Here is a 27114-nt window from a genome sequence, read left to right as displayed (position 1 = left end):
AGGATGGGCCAGAAATCAGAGTTCTAAATTGAGGGAAGGCCGAGTGGACTGAGAGCAGCTACTTTTAGGTAAATCTGCATCAGAGCAGTGGGACTCATTCAAGAAGGAAAAAGGGAGAGTACAGGGCCAACATATTCCAGTAAAGACAAAGGGTGGGACCAACAAATCCAAGGAACCCTGGATGTCGAGGGATATACAGCTTTGGATAAAGAGAAAAAGGGAGGCTTATGGCAGGTATCGAGGGCTGAAAACAGTGGAAGCCCAAGAGGAGTATAGAATGTGTAGTGGGGGAACTTAAAAAGGAAATTAGGAGAGCAAAAATGGGGCATGAAAAATCATTGGCAGGTAAAATAAAGGAAAATCCAAAGTTATTTTGCAAGTACTTTAAGAGTAAGAGGATAACTAGGGAAAGAGTAGGGCCCATTAAGGACCATAGTGGTGATTTATGTGTGGAGCTGGAAGACGTAGGTAGGGTTCTAAATGAATATTTTGTGTGGGTGTTCACAAGTGAGAGGGACAATGTGGGTATGGAAATCAGGCAGAAGGACTGAGAAATAATTAAAGAAATTAGCACAGAAAGGGAGGAGATTCTAAGTAGCCAGGCAGGCTTAAAAATAGATAAATCTCCAGGCCTGGATGAAATGTACCCCAGGCTGTTGAGAGAGGCAAGGGAGGAGATAGCAGGGGCGCTGGCCATCATTTTCAATATCTCTCTGGCCACAGGAGAGGTGCCAGAGGACTGGAGGACATCCAATGTGGGAATGTTATTCAAGAAGGGAGGAAGGGATAAACCAGGGAACTACAGGTCAGTCAGTCTAACCTCAGTGATGGGGAAACTATTGGAAGTAATTCTGAGGGACAGAATTAATTGACACTTGAAGAGGCAGGGATTAATCAAGTCAGCATGGTTTTGTTAAGGAGTGGTCATGTCTGACCAATTTGATTGAATTTTTCGAAGAGGTGACCAGGTGTGTAGATGAGGGCAATGTATTTGATGTAGTCTACTTTGACTTCGGCAAGGCTTTTGATAAGGTCCCACATGGGAGACTGATAACGAAGTTAAGAGTACATGGGATCCAAGGCAATTTGGCAAATTGGATCTGGAATTGGCGGAGTGGCTGGAAGTAGAAGGTGATTGTCAAGGGGTGTTTTTGTGACTGGATGCCTGTGTCCAGTGGTGCTCCACAGGGATCGATGTTGGGTCCCTTGCTGTTTGTGGTATCTATAACCGATTTAGACTTGAATGTAGGAGGGTTGATCAGTAAGTTCACGGATGACATGAAAATTGGTGGGGTGGTAAATAGTGAGGAGGATAGCCTTAGATTACAGGAGGATATAGACGTGCTGGTCAGATGGGCTGATCAGTGGCAAATGGAATTTAATCCAGATAAATGTGAGGTGATGCACTCGGGCAGGACAAACAAGGCACGGGAATACATGATGAATGGTAGAACCTTCGGAAGTACCGAGGATCAGAGGGACCATGGTGTGCATGTCCACCAGTCCCTTAAGGTAACGGGACAGGTAAATAAGGTGGTGAAGAAGGCTTATGGGATACTTGCCTTTATTGGCTGAGGCATAGAATATAAGAGCAGGGTGGTTATGCTGGAACTGTATAAAATGCTGTTTAGGCCACTGCTAGATTATTACGTGCAGCTCTGGAATCCACTTTATAGGAAGGATGTGATTGCACTAGAGAGAGTGCAGAGGAGATTTACAAGGATGTTGCCTGGGCTGGAGAGTTTTAGTTGCGAGGAGAGATTGGATAGACTAGGGTTATTTTCCCTGGAGCAGAGGCGATTGAGGGGGGACATGATTGAGGTGTATAAAATTATGAGGGGCATAGATAGGGTAGACAGGAAGGAACTTTTCCCCTTGGTGGAGGGATCAACAACCAGGGGGCATAGATTTAGGTTAAGGGGCAGATGGTTTAAAAGGGATGTGAGGAAGAATTGTTTTACCCAGAGAGTGCTGGGAATCTGGAACACGCTTCCTGAAAGGGTGGTAGAGGCAGAAGCCCTCATAACATTTAAGAAGTACTTGGATGTTCACTTGTGATGCCAAAAATATAAGGCTATGGGCCTAGTGCTGGAAAATGGGATTAGAATAGTTCGGTACTTGTTTGATTGGCGCAGACTTGATGGGCCAAAGGGCCTTTTTCTGTGCTGTAGACCTCTATGATTCTATGACACTAGGGTTCCATGACACATGATTATAAGGTTACTGTGAGTTGAAAGGCTATATGGTTGTATATTTGAACATGATACAGCTGTAATACTTTAACTCTAAAACTCTGCATTATTTCTGTCTGCAGAGTGGGCTGATTGTGTGATGTTTTGTCAACTTGGATGTTGCCAGGACTGGCAGATAAGTCTCCAGTCAATGGTTACAATATAATTGGAGTTTAACACTGTGTGTTCAGATTATAGGTTAATCCATTCAGTCCAGTTTATAAATTGAAGTGTGTCAAGCAAGGAGTAGAGGAAGGACATTTATGTGTATGGTTCATCCCCCTAGCGCAAGTGATGGAGATAAATGCGGGGAGTCTTGAAGAATGATCAATACCTATGTGGATTTAATTCTAATTTCCCAGTTTGCCCATAACGTCTGTTCCAACAATGTCATCTTTCATATCAGAGCTTTTTTGCTGCCAAGCATACTCGACTGTTTCCTCACTTTTCAACCTCACTCCTCCTCCTTCTCAGAGCCAGGTTAAGGGTAATTGCTATGCTGTAGATCTCTGTTCAATACTCAGCTTCGGTTTACTCATTCCTCTGTTTCTTCATCCCACTCCCACTTCTCTGTCCTTGGCTTCCTATGCTATTTAGCAAAGCTTAATTCAAACTTGAGGAACAGCACCTCATCTTTGCACTTGGCACTTTGAGGACTGATGTTTGGGTTGGGGATCTTCTGTTGGTACTTGAGTGGCCGGGGTGGTTCTCATCGCTGGGGTCTGCCTGCCTTTCTGCATCACATCCATTTCCCTGTGATATGAATCACAGAATCACTAAATCACACAGTGCAGAAGAGGCCCTTCGATCCATCGAGTCTGCACCGACACGTGAGAAACATCTGACCTACCTACCTAATCCCATTTACCAGCACTTGCCCCATAGCCTTGAATGTTATGACGTGCCAAGTGCTCATCCAGATACTTTTTAAAGTATGTGAGGCAACCCGCCTCACCACCCTCCCAGGAACGCATTCCAGACCATCACCACCCTCTGGGTAAAAAAGTTTTTCCTCACATCCCCCCGCTAAACCTCTTGCCCCTCACGTTGAAATACTGCCCTCTCGTGACTGACCCTTCAAATAAGGGGAACAGCTGCTCCCTATCCACCCTGTCCATGCGACTCATAATCTTGCACACCTCGATCAGGTCGCCCCTCAGTCTTCTCTGCTTCAATGAAAACAACCCAAGTCTATCCAACCTCTTGTCATAACTTAAATGTTTCATCCCAGGTAACATCCTGGTGAATCTCCACTGCACCCCCTCCAGTGCAATCACATCCTTCCTATAATGTGGCCACCAGAATTGCGCACACTGGTCCAGCTGTGGCCTCGCCAAGGTTCTATACAACTCCAATATGACCTCCCTACTTTTGTAATCTATGCCTCAAGTGTCCCATATGCCTTTTTCACCACCCCACTAACATGCCCCTCCACCTTCAGAGATCTATGGACACACGCCAAGGTTCCTTTGTTCCTCAGAACTTCCTAGTATCATGCCGTTCATTGAATACTTCCTTGCCAAATTACTCCTTCCAAAGTGTATCACCTCACATTTTTCAGGATTAATTTCCATCTCTCACTTATCTGCCCATTTGACCATCCATATCTTCCTGTAGCCCAAGACACACAACCTCACTGTTAACCACCCAGCCACTCTTTGTGTCATCCGCAAACTTACTAATCTTGCCCCCCACATAGTCATCTATGTCATTTATATAAATGACAAATAATAAGGGACCCAACACAGATCCCTGTGGTACGCCACTGGACACTGGCTTCCAGTCACTAAAGCATCCTTCTGTCATCACCCTCTGTCTTCTACAACTAAGCCAATTTTAAATCCATCTTATCAAATTACCCTGTATCCCATGAGCATTTGCCTTCTTTATAAGCCTCCCATGTGGGACCTTGTCAAAGGCTTTGCTGAAATCCATATAAACTACATCAACTGCACTACCCTCATCTACACACCTGGTCACCTCCTCAAAGAATTCAGTCAAGTTTGTTAGGCATGACTTCCCTCTGACAAAGCCATGCTGACTATCCCTGATCAAACCTTGCCTCTCCAAGTGGAGTTAGATTCTCTCCTTCAGAATTTTCTCCAATAGTTTCCCTACCACTGACGTGAGACTCACTGGCCTGTAGTTCTCTGGCTTATCTCTACAACCCTTCTTAAATAGCGAAACCACATTAACTGTTCTCCAGTCTGCTCCAGTTCTGTTCAAAGGTTATTGACCTGAAAAGTTGGGCTGAGTTTTTACTGACCTGACCCACTAGAAACAAAGGGGTCAGAAAATTAGGATTCCCCCTCAAACTGTGGAGTTTTAACATAGCTGTTGTGTGATGCCACCAACTGGCTGGGGGCTGATCGAGTGCGCTGTTGTTCCTGAGGTATGGGGAGGAGGGGAAATCGGAGGCCTCAGGTCAGATTCAGGATCTTGCGCAATGGGGCCTGGGGGAGAATGGGCTTCAGGGGAGGCGGGAAAGGGGGCTGTGGGGCAGAGTGAAATCAGAGACTTCAGAAGAGGGTGGTATAGGGGGAGAAATCAGAGGCCTGGGCAAGTGGGGGTGTCTGGAGGCCTGGGGGAGTGGGGATGGTCAGAGGCCTGGGGGCAGTGGGGTGAGATCAAGGCCTTGTGGGAAATCTCCAGGGCAGGGTGGTGGAGGATGCCTGATCGCATGCGTTGCTTGGGTAGGCATGCTGAATGCAAAAAGTTCATGAAGGCTCTCATCTCCTGGACCTACCAAGCCCTCACCTGGATGTTGTTGCTGGATGTCCTGAGGTTTGGGAAACATGGCCATCCATAGTTAAAGTTGAAAAGTGAATGACAAGCTTCATTATTACATTTAAAGTACCAACCTGCCTCCTTGGAGCAAGTTGGCTGCCCACACACATTGTGACTTCAGTTAAAGCTGCAAGTGGGTGGATTGAAGGCAAGTTTGGTTTGGGAATCTGATTTTTAAAACTTTAACAGTGCACCATCCTCTAAATCACGATCCAAACCCACCTGTTTTTCCTGTTAAAATTCCCAATTATCTATTTACCTCTTCACAGATGTTGCCTGAGCTGCTAAAATTTTAACACGCTCTATTTTTATTTTAATTCTGGTACCTCTGTGGTATTCTGCTTTTGTTTAATCATTTTTACTGCCCCTCTTTGCTGTTGCAGCTTTACATAACAGCCCCATACAGGAGCATGATCTAACTTTATAGCTCAGATCATATTTGGTCCACCAGATTGTTCATTATTCAAGTACAAATGAATGTACAGAGCATTCAATTTAAAAAGAAGTGTTTTTGTTCTTCTTTTAGGACATTTAATTGTTTGGCAAGGTTGTATTATGTTTATTTTCTTATAACTGTAATTGAAATCTAGTTGGAATTGCTGAATGAATCTCACAGCCAATTCTGATTGGTGAGCTTTTAAACATTGCCTGTTGTAATCTGCCTATATGTTTTCCTCAACAGGTATATTATCCTAATGACTCTGCAGGACCGAAATGAAAAACTTTTCTACAGAATGCTTACTTCCAACATTGAAAGATTTATGCCCATTATTTACACCCCTACTGTGGGCCTGGCATGTCAGCAGTACGGTCTTGCCTTTAGAAGACCACGGTAAGTTGAGGCTTTTGTCTCTCCCATCTCCTGTCCCCAAAAGCTTTGCACTTGTCACACTGATTGGGTTGCATAGTAAATTTGTGTCTGACTAGTTAAATTTGTTTTTCAAAGTTTTTAGTTTTCTAACATCAGACTGATCTGTTAATTCACTTCTGAAATTCTGCTATTTCATTTTTTTCCCTGATTATCTTCACTACTCTCCAGAACCTTGATTAAATTGCTATTCTTCATGTTGAACTTAGGTAGTGATTGATCAGCAAGCTATTTGGCTATGAAAGGCACTGCAAGCTAACCCAGTCCTGATCCTTCTCTCATATGTCTAATCCCTACCCTAACCTCGGCATTGTCACCAGTTGCAGTAGCCTTACTGTTGGCCAGTTGAGATCAGCAATTTCAATACATATTAAGTACAAGCCAGTTTTTATGCTACACTCTTTTAGCTCTTTTACCCACCATGTCATCTGGGAATCAGAATTTTTCTTTATTAGTTACAGTGAACGTTACAGTATCTTGCTATGAACGCTGTGGGAACAAGGGTGGTTTTGTTTTCAAACAGTGTTTCACAGTCTCAGTGGCCAAGACTCAAATGCCATTTCTGACCTGGCTCTGTTCTTCTGGCACCATACCCCCATGAGTAATGCAGGCTTAATGTCAGAGTTATAAGGTCAGTATAATACCTATATTTGTTCTGACTTGCAGTGTGTGTAGTTCTTGGTTGTCAGGCTTTCTCTGCAAAGGTTCTGTCAGATTTGCAGAATGGTCAAAGTGACATGTTCTAAGAGAGGTGCTGAAATTAGTTTGTTTATAAATTGACTTAAAGCTCGCCTGTGGTTACTGCGTACTTGCCAGTGCAACAGAGAATGAGCTTCCTCAAAAGAAATGTGTGAAATTTTTAAGGACTACTATGACATTTCAGCACCAAATATACATCTTTAAAATGTAGGCTGCAGAGCTTCTTCAAGACCTCTTCAATCTGTTGTATTGGTTACACTGGTTTTAAAATGCAACCATGATTTAGCAGTAGGTCAGTCATGTCACTACATAAGTTGTGCACAAAATCTGTGGCATATTATAAATATACATGCATTTACAGATATATATCTCTGATTTTTTTTTTAAATTCCCATGATTCAGCAACTTAATTTTTCCTCTAATTGCTTTCATGTGCCAGTAACCCTCCAAAGTGCTTTGGCCGAATAACCATTCTTAATTTGAGTTGGTGTATGAGGATCAACCAGCTGTTTGTCTATGAACAGCAATGGCATCAAGTGCAGTCCTCTTTCCTATTCTTTGCTTATCACTGCCTAGTGTAGACATAGAATTGTGGCAATTTTCTATATGAGAACAGCTAATTCAGCACGAATTGGGCATGAGCCTGGGATTTTCTGGTTTAGTATTACACTGCATGTAGCACCTTTATCCAGCAAGTCATCAGCCAAAGTAATGGATTAGGAATCCTAATAAACAAAAGATATGGGAGATCAATTCAAGATTACAGGCCACTCTCAGAAAGAGTGCTCATGATTAAGATTGAACAAAAGCCTTTTGAATTTATTGTCATACAAGCTTATGCCCTGACCCAAGATCACAACACGATGAGCAGGAAATAGAGGCATTTTATAATGACATCCTGAAGTGTTAAGATCTAATCAAATCAAATCACCTGATTTAGTAATTGTACTGGGTGACTTCAATGCTAAAGTCAGTGAAGGAACAGCAGGAGCGCATGTTGTTCAATGTGGCCTTGGTTCGAGAAATGAGAGAGGAGAGAGACTGATACAGTTTTGTCAAGAAAATTATCTGTTGGTGGCATACTTGGAGAAGTCCTGGTGATGTCGATTGAAAGCAAATAGATTATGTGATGGTGAAACAACATTTTAGAAACAGTATAAAGAACAGGGCACAGATATAAATTTAAATCATTGCCTCCTTGTGACAAAATTAATTTGAATCTGAAAATATCAAAAAAGAGAAAGACTGTGCAATCATTTAGACCTTGACATGTTGGAGGATGAGAACATCAGAGAGGCCTTCACTCTTAAAGTAAAAAAAAGTATGAGTGTCTCAGGATTGAGGAATCAGAACAGCAGAGGTCTCAGGACTCGAAATAGGAAGCAAATGAAAAAGCATAAAAGAGTTTTCAACATGCTGCAAAGCAAATATTACCAAAATGGAAAAGAAAAAGAGACGAGGAGTGGATGACACGAGGAGTGGATGACAGATAAGATATTAGCAATGATGATAGCTAGAGGAAAGAAAAGAAATGCAGTGGAGTATGATGAAATTGAAAAGAAAATCAAAAATTCATGTAACAGTTTAAAGAGAAATGGTATAATGATATGTGTGATTAAGTATTAGAACTGGAAAAATATCACAAAATGAGAGTTATGCACCAGAAGATGAAATCTTTGACAGAAAGAAAAGGATAACAGCAGATAGTGGGTGCACAAAAGACAAAGATGGTAAAATATTGTTTGAAAGGGATGCAGTAGCAAAATGATGGACAGAATATATAAGTAAATTGTATGATGAACCAAATTGAAAGGAGTCCTCAAGATAGAGGCCAATGGTGCACCAAACCATTATTATATCAGAGGTAAAGAATGCTTTGAAATTGATGAGTGCAGGAAAAGCTTTAAGGTTAGATGATGTAACAACAGAAAGCCCTTGGAGAAACAGAATGAGAAGTGGTACAGAAATTTGTGATCAAATATATATCAAAGGATATATTCCAAGTGACTTGAGATATTCATTATTTGTTAAGTTGCCTATGAATCTTAAAGTAGTGGAGTGCAATCAATTTAGAACTATAAGTTGAACAACTCATCTCATTAAATTGATCTTGAAAATTATAATAGAAAGAAATAATGACATATTTGAAGCAGAAATAGGTGAAACGCAGTCTGGATTTAGACTGGAGTAGGAACAAGAATGGGAGTGTTTAATATAAGAACAATCTTTGATAAATATCTAGAAGTATATATCTATATATAACATATGCTTCATAGACTATGAAAAAGTTAACAATTGTATTTTATCGCGAAAAGCTAATTGACGTGCTGCTGAAATGTGACAGTGACAGTAAAGTTGTGCGATTTATCCAGAGCCAATATTGGGACCAAATAGTGAGCATCAGGCTAGAAGATGGACAATCAGACATGTTTCAAGTGAAGAGAGGAGTATGACAAGGCTGTGTACTGTCACTAAAAGTATTCAACCTGTGCACACAACAAATATTCAGAGATTTAGATGTACTTCCAGAGGTCAAATTTGGAGGCAAGTAAATAACAAACTTGCGGTATACTGACTACACCGTGTTACTTGCAGAATCAGAAGAGGCCCTACAAAATATTGTAGATCAAGTGAAATCTAGAAGTTTAGAATATGGTTTGAGTATGAATGCCAAAAAGACAAAAAACAATGGTAGCACGAAGAAGGAATACGTTAGAAGAAACTAGAATGAAGATTGAAGTGGATGGTGTCATGCTGGAACAAGTAGATAAGTTTTTCTATTTATGACAAATGATAACAGAAGATACGAACATGAAGCAGGAGTAGGCCACTTGGCCCCTCAAGCCTGCTCCACCATTCAATAAGATCATGGCTGATCTGACTGTGACCTCCTGCCTGCCCCCAATAACCTTTCAAGCCCTTGTTAACCAGCTCTGCCTTAAAAATATTCAAAGACCCTGCTTTCACTGCCTTTTGAGGAAGAGAGTTCCAAAGATTCATGATCCTCTGAGAGAAAAATAATTCTCCTAATATGTCTTAAATGAGCGACCCCTTATTTTTAAAACATGACCCCTAGTTCTAGATTCTCCCACAAGAGGAAACATCCTCTCCACATCCACTCTGTCAAGACCCCTCAAGATCCTAAAGGTTTCAATCAAGTCACCTCTTACTCTTGATAAAAACAAAAAACTGTGGATGCTGGAAATCCAAAACAAAAACAGAAATACCTGGAAAAACTCAGCAGGTCTGACAGCATTGGCAGAGAAGAACAAAGTTGACGTTTCGAGTCCTCATGACCCTTCCACAGAACTAAATAAAAATAGGAGAGGGGTGAAATATAAGCTGGTTTAAGGTGGGGGTGTGGGGGGAAAGAAGTGGTGGGGGTGGTTGTAGGGATAAGCAAGCAGGGATAGGAGCAGATAATCAAAAGATGTCACAGACAAAAGAACAAAGAGGTGTTGAAGGTGGTGATATTATCTAAAAGAATGTGCTGATTAAGATTGGATGACAGGACACGCAAGGTACAGATAGCTCTAGTGGGGGTGGGGTGAAATAAGACTAAAAGGGCATAAAAGGTATAGATTTAAAAATAATGGAACGCAAACTGGAGGAACAGCACCTCATCTTCTGACTAGGTACTTTACAGCCTTCCGGACTGAATATTGAATTCAACAACTTTAGATCTTGAACTCCCTCCTCCATCCCCACCCCCTTTCCGTTTCTTCCCTCTCCCTTTTGTTTATTCCAGTAATTTATATAGATTTTTCTTTTCCTACCTATTTCCATTATTTTTAAATATGTACCTTTTATGCTCTTTTAGTCTTATTTCACCCCACCCCCACTAGAGCTATCTGTACCTTGCGTGTCCTGCCATCCATTCTTAATTAGCAAATTCTTTTAGATAATATCACCACCTTCAACACCTCTTTGTTCTTTTGTCTGTGATATCTTTTGATTATCTGCTCCTATCACTGCTTGCTTGTCCCTACAACCCCCCCCCCCCACCACTTCTCTTCCCCCCCACCCACATCCCCACCTAAAACCTGATTATATTTCACCACTCTCCTGTTTTTACTTAGTTCTGTGGAAGGGTCATGAGGACTCGAAACGTCAACTTTGTTTTCCGCCGATGCTGCCTGACCTGCTGAGTTTTTCCAGGTATTTCTGTTTTTGTTTTCACCTCTTACTCTTCTAAACTCCAGCCTAACTTGTCCAACCTTTCTTCATAAGGCAACCCAACTGTTCCTGGTATTAGTCTAGTAAATCATCTCTGAACTGCTAATGCATTTACATCTTTCCTTAAATAAGGAGACCAATACTATACACTGTACTCTGGATGTGCTCTCACCAGTGCCCTGTACAACTGAAGTATAATCTTCCTACTTTTGTTCTCGATTCCCCTCACAAGAAATGATAACATTCTATTAGCTTTCCTAATTTCTTGCTGTACTTGCATACTAGTCTTTGTGATTCATGCACGAGGTCATCCAAGTCCCTCTGAAACTTGGGGCTCTGCAATCTCTCACCATTTAGATAAGATGGCAGACGAGATGCAAAAGTTAGAAGGACAGAGATAGTTAAAAGTAATTTTGTGAAAATGAAGGATGTGTTAACAAGAAAACTCAAAATTATTACAAGGAAAAAATTCTCATAAGATGCTACATTCTATCCACTTTTCTGTAAGCCTCTGAAGCCTGGCCAATAAATAAAGATCTTTGGAAGAAAATAGAGGCCTTTGAAATGTGGATGCTAAGATGTATGCTAAAAATTATACAGACCATAAGACCAAAGAAGAGGTGCTTAACATCACAAGAACAAAGAGAATTCCTAAAAAGTGACATACAGAGAAGAAAATGTCAGCATTTCAGCCATTAGATCACTGCTGAAAAGCTACAGAGATCTCTTCTAGAGGACAACATGGAAGACGGCAGAAAGGAGTGTCCATCTAGGTATAGTTGGATGACGGACATCACAGAGTGGTTGCAGCCAAGCTACAGAAGATGTGTGAGGATGGCGCAAGACAGCTACCATGACAGCAGGTCTCCTGGTAGGAGTAGCTACAAGGCACAGCAGCATCAGGAGAGGGAATCAGAAATTAAATGTCAAAAACTGCTCAGTTGGTAAATCAGATAACAATGAATAAATAATGACCCCTTTTTGATATTTTAATACTTGCTGCTGGGCAAAATGGTTTCTGCCCTACATTTTGTATAGTTATTCACCTTTGCACAAGTGTGGAGTGCAAACCCATCACAACAGATTACCTCAAAGTGATGCTCTTTGTCTCTCTCCAGAGTTCAGCAGTGTGATTAGTAACTGAACAATGCTAGTAAGGGGTAGCCTATCCTGAATGATCACAATTCACACGATGCTTCGTCCATCTTGTCTGGCCTGAAGATCTCTTAAATTTGGTTATTTGATTAAAGTAAGATTAAGTTAAAGTATGCGTTCCAACAAGAAAGATTGCAAAATATACCAAGTCCTTTTAACTGATGCTATTCATGACTCAGCACTGAACTATCTGAGTCCTTGCGTGTAAATTCCACAAAATTCCGTTGTTTTTGCACAATCAGAAGAGACTTCATAAGGAGTGGTAGCGCATAGATTACACCATGTAATTATCCCCATATAAGCAATAGCTGATTAGTTTGGAACAATTTAGAACGAAGCCAGGGCAGATCCGATGGGATATTCTTTACCCATCCAGTGCACTTTCCGGCATCTGGTTCAAAAGCAGCCATGGCAAAAGCAGGATGATGGATTGACTTCACATTATAAATAGGGATTGGTGTAGGATCTGTTAACTCAACTTTGAACAACCTCCAGGTCAATATGATACTAATATTTATCACTAATGTTATATACTTTTTGCACCATAACTACCAAGGGATCCTTAAAAGAACTAAAAGCTATAAACCAACTGTGTAAATGGATGTTATTTGAATAATGCTAATCAGTGCATTCATCCATTTTACAAGTGTTTTTAGAAGTAAATGGAACTTGTAATAGTACAACAACGTTTGTATAAATGTACGTCAAGCTCAAAGCAATTCATTCTGAATTTTGGGAAATGTTACAATTTACTATCGCTCTTGTATGCCAAGCTAATCCTTCATTCATTCTTCAACAGTAAATGTTTTTGTTTAGCTTCCAAGAGATTCTTTATGGACACTTTTGTTTTTGGAAACTTGTTTCTCTGGGGATCCCACAGCTGTCGGTCTTGGTTTTTTGCCGTGCATTGTTTGAGGTTTTGTTGGTCTGATTTTAAACAAAGCAAACTGTTAGTTTGAATTGCAAATAACTGAAATAATTCTATCTGTAATTGTCACTTGACACAAACTAACAACCTGAATATAAGAATAATATATTGGATTGAACAACAGGGTTGATGCTCAGTGTCGACAAATGTTATTTCTCCTCTTTCAGTTTCAAACAGATCTGTCATGTGAACATTGGTTAAAATCTACATATTTTTAAAATTCACTGTACCATGTGGCTGAACACAAATAGGATATTTTATTTTCTAAAATATTACAAAAAATGGTGTTTCTCCCATTTAAGTTGCCACTTAAAATATTTTTGTTTTATTGTAATCAAAGAAAATATATAAAGCATGTAGATGGTACAGTTTTGAAGCAGTCTGCTTTCATATTTGGGAACAGACTGTGAATATAACCCAGAGAAAAAGAAAAAGGTGAAATTCTCTCGCTGTTTTCGGCTCAAGATTCTAAAAGAATTTTCCAGTTTCAATTACACTCTTAATGTACATAATTCACAGAATAAAAACTGGTAGACATTTCCCACACTTATTTTACTAGCCTAGTGCTGCCATTTTCCAGCACCTAGGGATGCACAGGGATTTCATTTGCCCAACACCAGATACCATATGACACTATTAGTTCCAGTATTATGACACAGCCGATGGTAAAGGCTGAGCTGCTCAAATCCCAGAGGGAAACTTGAAACAACTGTCATAATCCATTTTTGCAATTTCTGTTTTGAGATGCAGGCTTTTAATTCTGTAGTAATAAGGCCACCGAGTCTTGAGGTTTTTTTATAAGGCCACCGAGTCTCAAGAGGTTTTTTTTATAAAACTAAATTAAACATTTATTAATACAAGAAAAATTGTGAGCACTTATGTATGTCTACAAAATTACTACTATAATAACTACAAAAATCCCCTAATTAATCTGACTCTCAGTTACACCCCACTTAAGGCAACAGTAAAACTCAGATTGAAAAAAGGACCCCAGGCAAAGCACATTTGACAGTACAAATTCAAAATGAGGTTCCTTGCAGACAGTTGGAGGTGTACAGGCTGATTAGATCTTAAATGCCTCTGCCTTACCCACACAAACTCCTTTCTATTTATACCTAGCTTTTCCTTTGAATGTAAATTTCCCATTGTATTACTAGGTTTTTAATTTTACCTCTTCTAACAATAACACGCTTTGATTCTACCAATCTTATTAGTAAATTGAAAAAAAATGAACACATTGCTTGGCATCTTCTAGCTAGGTGCAAGATTTCACCCAGCCTTTTGACTGCTTTATTTAAAAATGCAAAAATGACACCTATGTTTCCAAACTTATCCATGTTTACCTAATTACCATTTCAAACCATTTCTTCCTATATATCAAAGCACCCAGGCTAGCTGGCTTTAATCTAATTAAGACACACACACATAGACACAGACACCACTAAACTCTATTTTAAAAAATAATTTCCAATAAGTTTCTAGACGTTAATCTCTTCATGATACCAGGCGGATTTAAGTGAGTGCACCTTCCATGGTTTTCACTGCATACCAGTGCCTGTCTAATTGCTACCAGTACAAATGGATCTATCTAATAGATCTTCTTCTAGAGAAGTTACACCTGCATGAGGGTGCCAGTACTTCGTATTCCTTGTTTGCCATGAGTGCAATATCTGCTTAACTCTGCCATGCCTCCACTCCAAACTGTGTTGAAAATCAATAACCTAGATTTTGTCATTAAAATGATTACAGCTATGAAACTGACAGCAAATTCTGGTGTGTGCACATGCACAGTTAAATGTGGAAAGCCAGTAGTTGTGAGTCTCTGCCCCTCCACAGGCCCCTGCAGATGGCAATCCCCCAGAAGTTAGTGAATGACAAGAACCTCCCCTTCTATGCTGCAATATCACTGTTAAAAACCCTAACATCTTGTTATTGATGTGTAAGCAGGGTTTTATGACCAAGTCATAACTACTGCTAAAAAAAATTAGCCTGGGAAAATTAATTTTATATTTATGCAATGCTAAATTTTCCATTGTAAAAAAAAATTCACAAATTAATATAAAAGTGTTTTGTAATGTTTTAATTTGTAATGTATATACCACGATCTTTATTTTGCTCTCTATACAATTCATAAAAATTAGTGGAGGATCAGTGCATTTTACTTCCTGGTTTGCAATCTGTGAGAATATTTCAACGTGACTGGCTGCTTATTCTGCTTGATGACATCGCTGTTGCTGGACACATGGAGATCCCCTTGACTTAGCACTAGATTTACGTTCATGTCTGGAAAGAGAAGTCCACGACAGCTTTCTTCAACATCAGCGTCGAACGCCATCACTTCACCACTGATGACAAAGTTCAGGCCAACTCAGTATAACTTTATCCCATGATCTCTTTCGTATTCAAATGCTGCTAGCAGGGCTGCATCAAGAGAATAAGTAGAACAGTAGACTATGAAGCCAAATGACTATTTGCAGATAAAAGCAAAATACTGCGGATGCTGGAAATCTGAAACAAAAACAAAAATAGCTGGAAAAACTCAGCAGGTCTGTCAGCATCTGTGGAGAGGAAGACAGAGTTAATGTTTTGAGTCCATATGACTCTTCATCGGAATTGAAGAGAAATAGAAATGAGGTGAAATATAAGCTGTTTAAGAGGGGTGGGACAGTTGGAGCTGGTTGGAGGGCTGTTTGCAGATTTTGAGTGTTAACATTCTTATCCAAACTCTTCTGTCGTTGATTAATTTTGCTTTTCCACCATTACTAATATTTTGGTCTGTGGAACTGTTCTACATTTGTGATATGTTACACTGGCTTCTTGTAATTTTGTGTGACAGCACATTGTACTGTATACAATATTCTTACAATGTGGCTATGTTGATCACCATTATTTAAATGGGGGTTGTTTAGTCCTATATAATGTTCATAGACAGTATATAGTTCACTCCATTTGGGAAGTTCTGTATTCACCCAGTACGCTATATTCGTTTTAAATCTCTATGTGAAGCATGTTTACTGTTTTGCATGATTTTGGATGTTGTACGAGATACAATAATTTTTTTGGTTTGAAATCCTTTCATACAAACATTTCTATAATTGTGATAAAAGGCTCTGCTTGTTTTGATGCATTTAAGAAACGTGCAGGTTTGAATGATATGATATCAGTCATTGCATTTGTGGTAATGCTGAACACGCATAAAATATAAACAATGATCTTTCATATTCAGTGTTTGGTTGTGTGTCCTGAACAGTCCAAGGATATTGAAGGAAGTGAGAGTAGAAATTACAGGAGCACTGGTGATAATTTTTCAGTCTTCCCTAGACTCAGAGAAGGTGCCAGAGGACTGGAGAAGTGCAGACATTACACCCTTGTTCAAGAGGTTGTAGGGATTAGCCCAGCAATTACAAACCCAACCAGTCAGTTTAACTTCAGTAGGGAGCAAGGTTCGAGAAACAATTATTCAGGATAGAATTAGTGGTCACATGGAAAAATATGGATTGATAAGGAAGAGCCATTATAGATTTCTAAAGGGGAAACCGTGTTTAACAAACTCCTTGGAGTTTATTGAAGAGGTAACACAAAAGGTCAATGAGGGTAATGTTGTTGATGTGATGTACATGGACTTTCAAAGGCATTTGATACAGTGCTTCATGACAGACTTGTGAGAAAAGTTATTGCTCATGGAATAAAAGGGACAGTAGCAACGTGGATACAAAATTGGCTGAAAAATAGGAAGCGGAGTGTGATGGTCAATGGATATTTTTCTGGCTGAGAAAGGTTTTTAATGGAGTTCTCCAGGGGTCGTATTGGGAACCTTGCTTTTATTGATCTCTATTAATGATCTAGATCTTGGTGTGCAGGGGACAATTTCAGAGTTTGCGGATGATACTTGGGAGTGTTGTAAACTGTAAGGAGGACAGTGTAGAACTTCAAAAGGATATAAACAAGTTGGTGGAATGGGCAGATAGGTGGTAGATGAAGTTCAGTGTGGAGAAATGTGAGGTGATGCATTTTGGTAGGAAGAACTTTGACAGACAATATAAAATAAGGGGTGAAATTTTGATGGGGGTACAGGAGCAGAAAGACCTGGGTGTATATGTGCATAGATCATTGAAGGTGTCAGGACAGGTGGGAGAGCAGTTAATAAGCATATAGTATCCTGGGCTTTATTATAGGACATGGAGTGCAAGAGCAAGGAGGTTTTGCTGAATTTACATAAGACACTCATTAGACCTCAGCTGGAATATTGTGTACAGCTTTGGCTGCTACATTATAGGAAGGATGTGAACACATTGGAGAGAGAGCAGAAAAGGTTTACAAGAATTGTTCCAAGGATGAGGAACTTCAGTTCAAAGATAGAATGGAGAGGTTGGAACTGTTCTCCTTGGAGAGGAGAAGGCAAAGAGGAGGTCTGATAGAGCTGTTCAAAATCATGAGGGGGCTGAACAGAGTAGATCGGGTGAAACTGTTCCCACGCATAAAAGGATCAAGAACAAAAGAAGCAAATGTCACGTAAGAAAACTTTTTCACACAGCGAGTGGTTCGGGTCTGGCATGCACTGCCCGGAAGCATGGTGGAGACAGGTTCAATCGGGGCATTCAAGAGGGCATTAGATGATTATTTGAATCTGAAACAATGTGCATGAGTAGGGGGAAAAGGCAGGGCAATGGCACTAGGTCATAATGCTCATTTGGAGAGCTGGTACAGACACGATGGGCTGAATCGTCACCTCCTGTGCTGTGATTCAGTATTTCTAAGTGATTGAAAACTTTTAACTCCATGGGAACCGCCCCCCCCACCCCATTTGCGGGGGTGGGAGGGGACTGCAGGAGCAGGCGTGGGCGGGTGTGCCTCCGATCAGCACCCTTGACCTGGGGTGCACCTCCATTTTATGTTGGCCTGCCCAGCGTGACGTCCGCTCAGAAGCGCTATGCGCTCCCTGTGGGGTGGGGGGGTATTCCCTCAGCCGGGAGTGCGCTCTTTTGGGCATGTGCACGAAAGAGTGCATAGATCTCTCTGAGGCTAAGTGCTGCCTCAAGGAGATCGGCTCAGAATTAAAATTTGTCATACAAATGATAAAAAAGTTTCCCTGACATGTCTCACTGTCACATGAGTTGGGACATGTCCATAACTTTCATTGAAACCTTAAATAAAAATTTAAATACCCTCATGAAACCTCACCCCGCCCGTGGATGAGGTTTCATGCTTTTTCCGAAGCCCGCCAGGGCTCCCGGCCTGCCTGCCAACTTTGAGGTTGGACAGGCAGGTCCATTAATGACTTTAATTCATTTTTCAAAGGCCTTAATAGACGTTTGACAGGTCGGTGGGCACGTAGCTGACTCGGCTGTGTCTCCGCCAACTGAAAATGCAAATGATGCAGGGTGACCTCAGGTGTTCCACCTGACATCATCCTGCGTCATTTTACAGGTCGGTGAGCAGGCCCCACCCCTGCTTGCTGACCGGAAGATCCTGCCCCATAGGTATTTACTGGGCTAAAGAACTTTATAAAGTCTTTTTTTGAGCACTATTTTTAAATTCATGATCTACCCAGGCCTGTTCCTGTTGAGGGAGGCCGCATGTGAACTTGGTACAACCTCCACATTTAAGGGTTGAGAGCATTAGCTCGAATGGGGCTGCTGTCTGCTTGAATACTCGGCATGGCACTGAACAGCATGTGCTGATAACACGTGCAGCCAGCCTGCTCCTTTTTAACAGTAGTCTGCCCCTCTGAAAGGGGAGCTACACTTGGTAGAAGGGTCTGTATTAACCCCACTTGCAAGTAGGAAGAGCACAAATTGAGCATCAAGAAAGAGAGAGGGCACCTAGGTTCACAGATGTGGGACTTGGAGTACTTAGTGGTGGAAGTCAACAGGCTGAAAGAGGTCATGTTTTCACGGGGGTTGTGGGGAGAGCCAGAAGCCCTCAAGGAATGTGACTGAAGTGAATGAGAGCAGGTGGCAAAGGTGGTCAATGTCAGGAATCTGACCTTGAGGATCAATGTTCCCTCGAATTTTTTTTGTCGTGCATGTCGGATTTGTTTAACTCTGTAGGGCCTTTAATTCTTTTACGTAGCTATGCAATGCAGTAATTTAAAGGGGCTGACTTGAGTGTGGTCTGTGCAGGAGCTTTTGGGTTGCTTTATGGAACGTGCAGCGTAGGCCTGCAGTTGAGGACCTGGTAGCAGAGCTGCAAAAAGTTCAATAACCTTGTGCGAGTGATCAAAGTCAGTGAATACATTTTTGCAAGAAATTTCCTATTCACCACAACACCGGTCTCAAGCTGCACATTGCATCACAGAACCATCACTCACCCGTCAGTTGACCCTAGCACCTGGGACTCAGGCTTAACATCCGCACACACCACTTCACCCTCACACACACCTCCCACTAGTTCCTCAGACCTCCAGCTATTCAACTGTGCAACATCACAAAACCATCACAAAATCACTGACATTTTTCCCATTCTCTAGCAAGATGAGCTGTTCCATCAGGAACAGAGCAGAACCGGTGGGAGAGAAGGATTCTCATATCTCCTGAGCACTATGGAGGAGATGGTTCTCTGCATCGTGGGGCTGGCTGCAACAGAGCTTGGTGCATTGCTGAGGACATTGAGACTGACAGTATGTTCCTGCTTTATGCACTTTCTCAACTCTCACCTTAACCTCATCCTGCTAAATGGCATGATGAACAAGCTGCAGATGATGTTGCCTTGGATCTCTTGCTTTCCACCTCACCCAACCCCTACTTCACCTCAATATTCTCCTTCTGATTTTCTGCTTTCAGACACCCATGAACTGCTGCCTGCCCAGTACAGTAGCCTCTGGAGCAACATGTGCCATATACAGGATGCAGCAACTCGCCAAGCCTCCTTCGACAGCACCTTTCAAACATTAGTCCTTTACTTCCTAGAAGGATAGGTGTAAGAGACACATGGGAACTCCACCACTTGCAAGTTCCCCTCCAAGCCACACACCATCCTGACATGGAAAAGTATTGCTGGTCCTTCACTGAGTTAAAAACCTGGAGCTTCCTTTCTAAAAGCACTGTGGGTGTACCTACACCAGATGCACTGCAGTGGTTCAAGAAGGCAGCTCACCACCACCTTCTCAAGGGCAATTAGGGATGGGCAGTAAACACTGGCCTAGCCAGCAACACTCACCCCATAAATTAATAAAATAAAAGTGACAAGAGCAACACTGCAGCACTAATGAAGACTCAGTGTTACTTGATCTGACACTCGCAGCCACTGGTTCAGTTACGAACACTCTGCAAACTTTAGAGATTAATGTAGAGTTGGGGTCTACACATGGTGAGTCATTGAGCATGAGTGGACTGCAACCAGACCGGGGGAAAAGATAGTACTTGTGCCAACTCCTCAGAAGACAAGTCTGCAGATGAGGAATTCAATGGAGTATCATACAGGACGACACTGATTATGCACACCCAGATGCCTGGAACAGTGATAGATTTGCTAGACAGCCTGTTGTCCCTGACCAGGAGCATGAAAGTCCAGATCCAATGTGGCACAGGGCACTGCTTAGAGCCCATCCTTTCCAGTGAGCCCAGAGGTTCTGCATCTACAGCCACCGTACCTTTTGCAGCCTCTGTGTTGACAGGTCACTAGATCTTCTGCTCTCCCTGTGAAGATGCAGCAACACTCCCTGCCAAATCTAGCAACTCACCACAACAGATCCGAAACACCCCACAGTTCTTCCTTTAACAGACCAATAGCAGAAGTTACTCAATCACCTCACCTACAAATTGGATAGCTGGCCCATTAACCAGTGCCAGAGTTAGGGGATTGCAGGAGGGGGACTACCTCTTGCAGCCTGAATGCACTTTCAGCTTTCAGTGACAAGGGAATGTATTCACCGAACCAGTGTGGTCCAAGTTTGAAGTAAGTGCACCAAATCAGCAAGAATAGCTGTTTGACTTTGCATTTTGGCTAGCTGAGAAGCACTTCCCCATGATACTGACACTGTGGAGTCCATTCCTAGATGTTTTTAAAATTTTAATTATTTTTTTCATGATTTTCCTTTGTCTCTTTTCTCTCTCTGAATCCAATTTTTATTTTCTATTTCTTTTATGGATTTAACTTAACTCTCATTCACCTTATTTCCCTTTCCATCATTCCTGTTTCTTTCTCTTTAGAATCATCGAATGGTTACAGCACAGAAAATGGTCATTTGGCCTATTGAGTCCATGCTGGCTCTCTGCAAGAGCAACCTAGCTAGTCCCACTCCACTAACCTTTCTTTAAGACACTGCTAATTTTTCCCTTTGGATATCCAGTTTCCTTTTGAAAGCCTCCTCCACACTTTTAGGCAGTGTATTCCAGACCATAACTACTTACTGTGTTTAAAAAAAATCCTCATGACTCCTTTTTGGCAATTTATGTTGACTTCCACCAGTGAGAGTTGTCACAAAACGATCAGATTTTTCTTAATAGTATTGTGGGATATTGTAAGGTAGGCTTGTGTGTGTGGGATTCTGTGTGTAGCTGATTTAATTGAATTAGAGTTAGATAGGGTGCAAGGTTGAAATTATCAAAAGGGTTAGGTGTGAAAAGGGTATTTGAAATGCTGATGTAAGCTAAGGTATAAGTCTCAGCAGATAGGGTGTGAATGAAATTTGCGCTTTAATGTAAGTGGAGAGGTGTTTAGCTTTCAAAGAAACATGACAAAGTTTTACAACTGACAGGATAAAGAGTGCAAGGTTATTTTGTTTATTTTTCCCAGAAGGAAAAGGCCATATTGACAACGTGAAAGATTTTTATAGTGAGAGAAGTAAATTCCAAAGATGTGGAAACAATGGGATTTACAGATTAAAGAGGAAAAAATATATTTAAAGAAGGATGGAAGGCTGTGAGGGGGTGGCTGTGTAAGATCTAAAAGATACACTATGTGAAACAGACTTGGGGAAGCAACCTCTGGCCATTTGCAGAAGTCTGCTATTCCAGTAACCACAGTTGTGTTAAAAGCCTTTGGAACTCCACTGTTGAGTGGGTGCCTGTAGTAACCTTGCTGGATTGCCTATCGAAATTTGCAATCTATTTTTGGACGGTTACCTTGAAACGAGTGCATAGCTGGGAGTCAGGTTAATTAGGAAATTTGGGATTTATTATAATAAATAATGGTGTAACTGTAATCTTGTGTATGTGTTTTAATTCTTTTCTGTTAATAAATGTTTAAATTTAATTTTTAAAATCTTTAAAGGTGTTAGTGGACTCATTACTTCTGAATTCAGTGCACAACCCTTCTCGTAATAAATACAAATTGCAAAACCGTTGTGATAGCATGGCCAAGTTTCCCTTGTGGATTTGGTAAACCTGGCAAATACCACCCGCAGTATCATAACAGAGTAGCTTCTCTGCATCTACTCTGTCTAGACCCCTTGTGATTTTGACCACCTCTATCAAATCTCCTCTCAACCTTCTCTAAGGAGAGAAATGCCAATTTCGCTCTAACTGAAGTCTCTCATCCCTGGGACCATTCTCATGAATCTTTTCTGCAATACCTCTAAAGCCTTCACATCCTTCCTAGAGTGTGGTGCCTAGAATTGGACACAACTCTCTAGTTGAGGATGAACTAGTGTTCTATGTTGCTTTTGAACTCCAAGGCTCTATTTATAAAGCCAAGGAGTCCATATACTTTGTTGACCTCTTTTTCAACATGCCCTGTCACCGTCAATGATTTGTGCACTTATACCTCCACATTTCTGTGTTCCTGCACCCCAGCCAGAGTTGTATCTTTGAGTTTATATTGCCTCCCTTTATTCTTCCTACCAAAATGTATCACTTCGCAATTCTTTGCATTAAATTTGATTTGCCACCAATCCACCCATCCCACCAACATTTCTATGCCCTCTTGAATTCTGTTACCATCCTTTTCATAGTTCGCTATACTTCCAAGTTTTGAGTCATTTAAAATTGTGCCCTGTACACCCGAGTTCAAGTCATGAATATATATCAACAAAAGCAGTGGCCCTCATACCAATCCCTGGGGAGCTCCACTATAAACCTTCCTCCAGTCTGTAAAATAACTGTTCACCACTACACTGTCTCCTGTCACTTAGCGCATCTGTGTTGTTTCTATTCCTTTTATTTCATGGTTGGCCTTCTAATACCTCTTTAATATCAACTTATAGCCTATCCGTTATCCCAACTACCACCTCTTTTCACTATGACTTGGGAAGTAAGGAGGGGGAGGTGGTGGCATAGTGGCATTGGCACAATACTGGTAATAGGGAAATCCAGAGGTAATGCTCTGGTGATTCAGGTTTGAATCCCACCACTGCAGATGATGGAATTTGAATCCAATATAAATCTGGAATTAAAAGTCTAATGATGACCGTGAGATGCCCGTGAAACCATCGCTGATTGTCATAAAAACCCATCTGGTTCACTAATGTCCTTTAGGAAAGGAAATCTGCTCCTTACCCGGTCTGGCCTCCATGTGACTCCAGACCCACAGCAATGTGGTTGACTCTTAAATGCCTTCTGAACAAGGCAAAAAAAAGTATCATCTTCCTCAGTAAAGACATACTCATTTAACACCAGCCACAAATCCCCTTTTATGTCCCTAATCGGCCGGACTTCTCTTTTACCCCATTTACTATTTATATGCCTGTAGATTATTTTTGGATTTTTTTTATGTTCTCTTTTATGTTAGCTGTCAGTCTCTTCTCATACTTTCTCTTTGCTTTTCTTACTTGTTTTTTCATTTCCCCTCTGAACCTTCTGTACTCAGCTTGGTTCACACCTATGTTGTCAACATCTGTCATTTGCACCCTTTTTTGGCTTCATCTTACTCTATCTGTTTGGTTATCCAATGATCTCTGGCGTTGGTTTCCTATCTTTCACACTCATGGGGCAGCATTTTCCCGTCGGTGAGTGGGAGGCGGGGCCCCGTTGCCGACGTGTAAAATGACGTGCGGTGACATCGGACGGGCGTCCCGACATCACCGCACGTCATTCAGATATTCAGTTCGGTGGGCGCGCAGCCAAATCAGCTGTGTACCTGCCAAACTGTCAAAGGCCTATTAAGGCCTGTTAAAAAGTAATTAACTGAGCTGCCCGTCCAACCTTAAGGTTGGCGGGCAGTCGAAGAGCCCAGGTGATCTTCACATTTTTCATGAAACATCATCCACAGGTGGGATGTGGTTTCATGAAGGGTTTATTATTTAAATAAAAACTTTTGAAATAAATAATGGACGTGTCAGCTCACGTGACAGTTTCACATGAGGGGACATGTTCTTAAATTTTTTTCCCACCTTTATTCAAATTTCTATAACATAAACAAATCTCCCTGCGGCACAGAGGTGCCTCAGGGAGAAAGAGCGCAGGGAACCACTCAGGGAATCTGCCCACGTAAAATGGCGGCATAGACCTGAATGGGTTCACACCCACACAACTCCCCTGCCAGGGGAAAATTTCTGGCCATGGGAATGTACCTCGAATGTACCCAAGCCATCATCTTGTTAAAGGCATTTACAGCTTTTCTTCCCAATCTTTAATTCTTTAAATCCTTTTCATTAAGAAGATTAACTATGTCCCATTGCTCACTGAGTTCCAGGTATCCTGCTCCAGCAAATTCTGGGCCATTGTTAACTATAGATTTTTGTTTTACTTTTGCACTTCCAAACAAGGACAGTGAATATTTAGCCATTTAGATCACATAGTGTCTCTTTCAGATGTCTATTATTGATGTGGTTCATGACTAAATTCTGTCCCTTGTTAAATTACCAAAGGTTTTTTGTATTTGAACATTCTGCATACACAACAAAGTATAGAGTTGAATGGCAGATTAAAATATAACAATGAGACTTTGTTGCCTGGCAACAGTGGAGAGCAGCAGTTATGCAAGTAGTTAGAGATTAGGTGGGATCTGTATCTATGTGAGTATTGTGTGGATGCCAAGGTGCATGACTTGAGCAGCCCATTGTCCTTTACAGCTCATTACTTAATTTGTGTAAGTGCCAAACCAGCAGCATACTTTGACAATGAATTTCTCTCCCTTTTAAAATATTTATTGCTTGTGTTATTCAAACTATAAATATGACCCTTTCCCATTTCAAAACACTTAGGAAGTTATACCTCAAAACATTGGCAAATGGACTTTCAGCAGTCATGTAGCTGGCTCACTAGTTTTAGTAATTTATTGCCAAAGCAATTTCCAGTCTTAACTTACACCAATTTACAGCACAAATTTGTAATGTATATTTTTACTGGGCCTTGAATGACAAACTACTAAGCCCCACCTTTGTATGTAGCAGTTTTGAATAATTTGCATTTAAATTAAAGTATTCACCTTCAAAAATATCTCTGGGCATAATGTAGAATAAATGTAATGTATAAAATGTGGGGAGTGAAAATGGGACCCACAAAGATAAAAACTATTATGAGCTGGAACAAAACTAATTTACCTTAAAATAAAAGCAAAAAAACTGCAGATGCTGGAAATCCAAAACAAAAACAAAAATACCTGGAAAAACTCAGCAGGTCTGACAGCATCTCCGGAGAGGAACACAGTTAACGTTTCGTGTCTGTATGACTCTTCAACAGAGCTAAGGAAAAATAGAAAAGAGGTGAAATATAAGCTGGTTTGGGTGGTGGGACAGGTAGGACTGGATAGAGGGCCAGTGATAGGTGGAGATAACCAAAAGATGTCATAGACAAAAGGACAAAGAGGTGTTGAAGCTTGTGATATTATTCTAAGGAATGTGATAATAAAGGTACAGATAGCACCGGGGGTGGGGTGAGGGGAAGGCAGAAATAAAACAACGGATGGAAATACATTTAAAAATAATGGAAATAGGTAGGAAAAGAAAAATCTATATAAATATTTGGAAAAAAGGGGGATCGGAAAGGGGGTGGGGATGGAGGAGAGAGTTCATGATCTAAAATTGTTGAACTCAATATTCAGTCCGGAAGGTTGTAAAGTGCCTAGTTGGAAGATGAGGTGCTGTTCCTTCAGTTTGCGTTGAGCTTCACTGGAACAATGCAGCAGGCCAAGGACGGACATTTGGGCATGAGGGCAGGGTGGAGTGTTGAAATGGCAAGCAACAGGGAGGTCTGGGTCATGCTTGTGGACAGACCGAAGGTGTTCCACAAAGCGGTCACCCAGTCTGCGTTTGGTCTCTCCAATGTAGAGGAAACCGCATTGGGAGCAGTGAATGCAGTAGACTAAGTTGAGGGAAGTGCAAGTGAAATGCTGCTTCACTTGAAAGGAGTGTTTGGGCCCTTGGACAGAGGAGAGGGTAAGTAAAGGGGCAGGTGTTGCACCTTCTGCAGTTGCGTGAGAAGGTGCTGTGGGAGGGGGTTGAGGTGTAGGGGGTGATGGAGGAGTGAACCAGGGTGTCCCGGAGGGAATGATCCCTGCGGAATGCTGCCGGGGTTGGGGGGGTGGTGGTGAAGGTGAAGGGAAAATGTGTTTGGTGGTGGCATCATGCTGGAGTTGGCGGAAATGGCGGAGGATGATCCTTTGAATGCGGAGGCTAGTGGTGTGATAAGTGAGGACAAACGGGACCTTATCATGGTTCTGGGAGGGAGAGGAACATGTGAGGGTGGATGCTGGGAGATGGGCGGTGGTTGACAGGGCCCTCAACTGTGTCCAGAACCATGATAGCGTTCCATTTGTCCTCACTTATCACCCCAACAGCCTCCGTATTCATCCATCCTATTCACCTCCTCTTCCCTTCACCCCCCCGGCGGCATTCCGCAGGGATCGTTCCCTCCGGGACACCCTGGTCCACGCCTCCATCACCCCCTACACCTCAACCCCCTCCCACGGCACCTTCCCATGCAACCGCAGAAGGTGCAACACCTGCCCCTTTACTTCCCCTCTCCTCACTGTCCAAGGGCCCAAACACTCCTTTCAAGTGAAGTAGCATTTCACTTGCACTTCCCTCAATTTAGTCTACTGCATTCGTTGCTCCCAATGCGGTTTCCTCTACATTGGAGAGATCAAACGCAGACTGGGTAACCGCTTTGCGGAACACCTTCCATCTGTCCACAAGCATGACCCAGACCTCCCTGTTGCTTGCCATTTCAACACTCCACCCTGCCCTCATGCTCAAATGTCCGTCCTTGGCCTGCTGCATTGTTCCAGTGAAGCTCAACGCAAACTGGAGGAACAGCACCTCATCTTCCGACTAGGCACTAGGCCTTCCGAACTGAATATTGAGTTCAGCAATTTTGAACTCTCTCCTCCATCCCCACCCCCTTAACAATTTTAGATCATGAACTCTCTCCTCCATCCCCACCCCCTTTCCG

At 41.7% G+C, this 27114-nt stretch overlaps 1 protein-coding gene across 3 annotated transcripts in view; it reads left to right on the top strand.

Moving 5' to 3' along the window:
- LOC121284411 (NADP-dependent malic enzyme, mitochondrial-like) overlaps positions 1-27114 on the top strand; it is a 222806-nt gene that overhangs the window by 93125 nt on the left and 102567 nt on the right. For all 3 annotated transcript variants that reach the window (XM_041199850.1, XM_041199852.1, XM_041199853.1), the window contains one exon: positions 5701-5850. In XM_041199850.1, coding sequence (XP_041055784.1) covers positions 5701-5850 — 150 coding nt within the window. The remainder of the gene's footprint in view (positions 1-5700; positions 5851-27114) is intronic.

Source organism: Carcharodon carcharias, chromosome 11 (genome assembly GCF_017639515.1).
Source record: "Carcharodon carcharias isolate sCarCar2 chromosome 11, sCarCar2.pri, whole genome shotgun sequence".
Taxonomy (NCBI): Eukaryota; Metazoa; Chordata; class Chondrichthyes; order Lamniformes; family Lamnidae; genus Carcharodon; species Carcharodon carcharias.
This window is presented reverse-complemented; position numbering and strand designations above follow the sequence as displayed.